Here is a 2968-nt window from a genome sequence, read left to right as displayed (position 1 = left end):
TGGGGTGCAGACAGCCCGGCCCGGCCGACAGGACGCTTGCCCGGAGTTCCCCTGCGCGCATGCGCACCCCGGCGCGGGGTGGGCAGGGAGCCAGGTCCTCAGTTGACCCTCCCTTGGCCGGTTGGCGATGGTGTCATCGCCGCCGGCAGGCAGCTGGTTTCAAGCGTTGGGTAGAGCCGGCATCGAAGCGGGGTCGAACCGCACCCCTGGGATGTGGCCCCGGCTCTGGACACTCAGCGCTGTGGCGGTGCCTGGCCCAATCTGGCTGCACGGGGTGGGGCAGTGTCAGGCCAGGTCCAGGCATGCAGGGTCCGAACTGGATGGTGCAGGGCTGGATCTTGGCATGTGAATGCCCAAATGATGTCAGGCCCCCACAATGCCTGCCGTCTACTGGCGCAAATCTGTACAGTGTCGTGGGTGCCAGGAGCTGGCAGCAGGGTTGTGCTGAGGGGTTTGCACACACTGGCTTCACCTCCAGCTGATTTCCACAGGAGTTCATAGATTCATAGACTGTAAGGGGCCAGAAGGGACCTCAGAAGATCATCGGGTCCAGACCCCTGCATCAAGCAGGAAAGATAACTGGGAGTCAGGTGACCCCAGTGAGGTGACTGTCCAGTCTCCTCTCAAAGTTTTCCAGGGTAGGCGATTGCACCACCTCTGGAGGGAGTTTATTCCACAATCTGGACACCCTAGTTGTGTGTTTTTCCTAATATTGAGCCTGAAACAGTCTTCCAGGAGTTTGTGACCATTACTCCTAGATTTCCCCAAGGGTGCCCTTGATGTACGCCTCTGATGTAGCAGTAAGCTGCTACCAAGTCCCCTCCCAGCCTTCATTTTTTTTCAGGCTGAAGAAAAGAAGAAAAGAGTTAAAGCTGCTCAGCCCTTGGCAGGGTTGGGCTTTTCATGAAAGCTGATTGTTCCAGGGACAGAGGCGTGACCTCGGGAGCAGGAGTGGCAGGGCTGGATTCTCCATTGCCAGAGGCAGATGAGGTTTTTTTGGTAAATCTGATATCTTTTATTAGACCAACCCAAATAGTGGGGAAAATTCTTCTTTGTAAGCTTTGTAAATGACTGCCCATTGCCATAGGGCAGTCATTTAGACCAGGCATGCCACAAAGTAACCCTGCGCCCTTCCCAAGTGCTACTCCAGTCCCCCTCTTTTGTCCCATCTGCTGCTTTGATTTCTCCCCATCTGATCTGCCGCTGTGCTGCCTGCTGCTTCCCCAGAGGCTGCCCATGTCACTTGTGGCATACCTGCTGCAGGTTGGCCGCCCCTGATTTAGACCACTGCAGAGCCAGCAGAAAAAGCTATTGTCCTGATCTGGTAGCCAGTTGTACCCATCTTGCGGAGGAGACGATTGATAAGACTGGGCAAAGCATAATAGTGGGTGTAGCCCTTTAAAGTCAGTGAAGGGAGTCGCTTGGGAGTCAAGGTACAGCAATCGCTGTGGCTGGTATCTGCCAATGCAAATGACAGGCCTCAAGCCAGCACCGGCTGCCCTATGGGGGTTTGGATGCCCCCAAGTTTTGCCTGCCCTCAGCCATATGGCTGCAGGAACAAGCTAGGGAGAAACCTTCCATTTCCATAATATGGGCATTAAGCCCCAACACCTTGGCGGGTACTAAACCATGCCAGAAGAAGTTATTCCTGGGAGGCTTAAGGAAAACTGCCTTCTTGGATCCAGATACATGGTGTTTCCCCTGCCAGGTAAGTACAGACTAAAGAAATGATCCCTGAAAGTATAGTCTAGGTCTAGGACATGGAAAGCCAGAAGGCTTGTGCATGAAAACAGAGCTGTTGGATTGAAATCAGGCTGCTGGCTGGGGACTTCAGGTTTTCAGCTCAGCGGGGGGGGCTTGTGTGGTGGGGGGGGGGGGGGGGGGGGGGGGTGTGAGCCAGGAGAGCTGAGACCTTTCCCCTTCCTCAATGCCATTACACCCTTGGGAGGTACCCAGCACAGAGATCTGCCTGGATAGCAGAGCTTGGGGGATCTAGGCCTCACTCCAACCTGGCATCAGCAGGAGCAGGACTCCCAAATGTTTACCTGCTGCCCAATCCAGCCCCATGTGTCCCACCTGCTTTTGCCTTTGATCTCAATCAGAGACCTGGGAATAGAAAAGGGAGAATGAGCCCCAAGATCTAGCTCTGTCCCCGAGATCACACAGGATAGTCGATGCTTGTTACTATGTTCCCTGGCCACACTTTAAACAAAACCCTCGGATCCCAAGGCTGGGAAGATCTGAAGGCTATTAATGAATTGCTATTTTTAAGCACCAGGCCTGTGTGAAGCCAATACAAGCCTAAAATACTGGCAGTGCCCTGCTGAGCTAATAGGTATGAGCCTATGAGCTGCTGTAGCCAGAATCTGCGTGGGTGCCTCGCAGGCAGCAGCTTGTGTGATCCTGTCAGATCTCCGTGGGGGAGCAGAGGATGCATGAGGGGCTGGACTCTCTTCTCACTTCGTCTCCATTCATACCAGCTCTGCTTTCCCTAGGGGAGCTGCTGGCTGGTACCTTGGTGAGGGAACTTGGCTCGGGGTGCTGAGGCTCGTGAAACCTGTGCACTTGTTTGCCTTATGGCTCTGCTGCGGCCTGGTGCGCAGAGCAGTGGGCTGCTGGGACCCAGGCTCTGCCACTGGTGGGAGTAACCTTGGGCGAGGAGGCACGCGGAGGCGAGGTGACTCGCCCAAGGTCACCTCGCTTCCGCGTGCCTCAGTTTCCCCTTCTGCCCAAAGGGGGACTAATGGGAGCGCGGGGGCCGGCAGGGGGCGGCCTGGGATGGAGCCGGGCTGCCTGCGCTGCCTCGCCTGGAGGCTTCGCAAACTTTCCAGCTTCCCTGTCCTTGCGTCATGGAAAAGGCTGGAGCGTGACGGAGCGGCCCGCGGGGAGCGGCACGGAGCGGCCCAGGTGCTCGGGGGCGGGGCCCCGGCTACCCCCGTCGGGCGCGGGGCGCGGGGCGGGGGTCCGG

General features: G+C 56.9%; 1 protein-coding gene across 3 annotated transcripts in view; it reads left to right on the top strand.

Annotated features, from left to right (window-relative positions):
• The first annotated feature begins 1674 nt into the window (after positions 1-1674).
• SNX33 (sorting nexin 33) overlaps positions 1675-2968 on the top strand; it is a 16275-nt gene continuing 14981 nt past the window's right edge. Inside the window, exon 1 of one of the 3 annotated variants that reach the window (XM_025210543.1) lies at positions 1675-1708. In XM_025210543.1, coding sequence (XP_025066328.1) covers positions 1690-1708 — 19 coding nt within the window. In that variant the 5' untranslated portion in view covers positions 1675-1689. Of the gene's footprint in view, positions 1709-2413; positions 2519-2888; positions 2908-2968 lie in introns of those variants that run through there. The other 2 variants (XM_025210544.1, XM_025210546.1) reach the window with 2 other exon arrangements.

The sequence above is a fragment of the Alligator sinensis genome, unplaced genomic scaffold (assembly GCF_000455745.1).
Source record: "Alligator sinensis unplaced genomic scaffold, ASM45574v1 scaffold311_1, whole genome shotgun sequence".
Taxonomy (NCBI): domain Eukaryota; kingdom Metazoa; phylum Chordata; order Crocodylia; family Alligatoridae; genus Alligator; species Alligator sinensis.
This window is presented reverse-complemented; position numbering and strand designations above follow the sequence as displayed.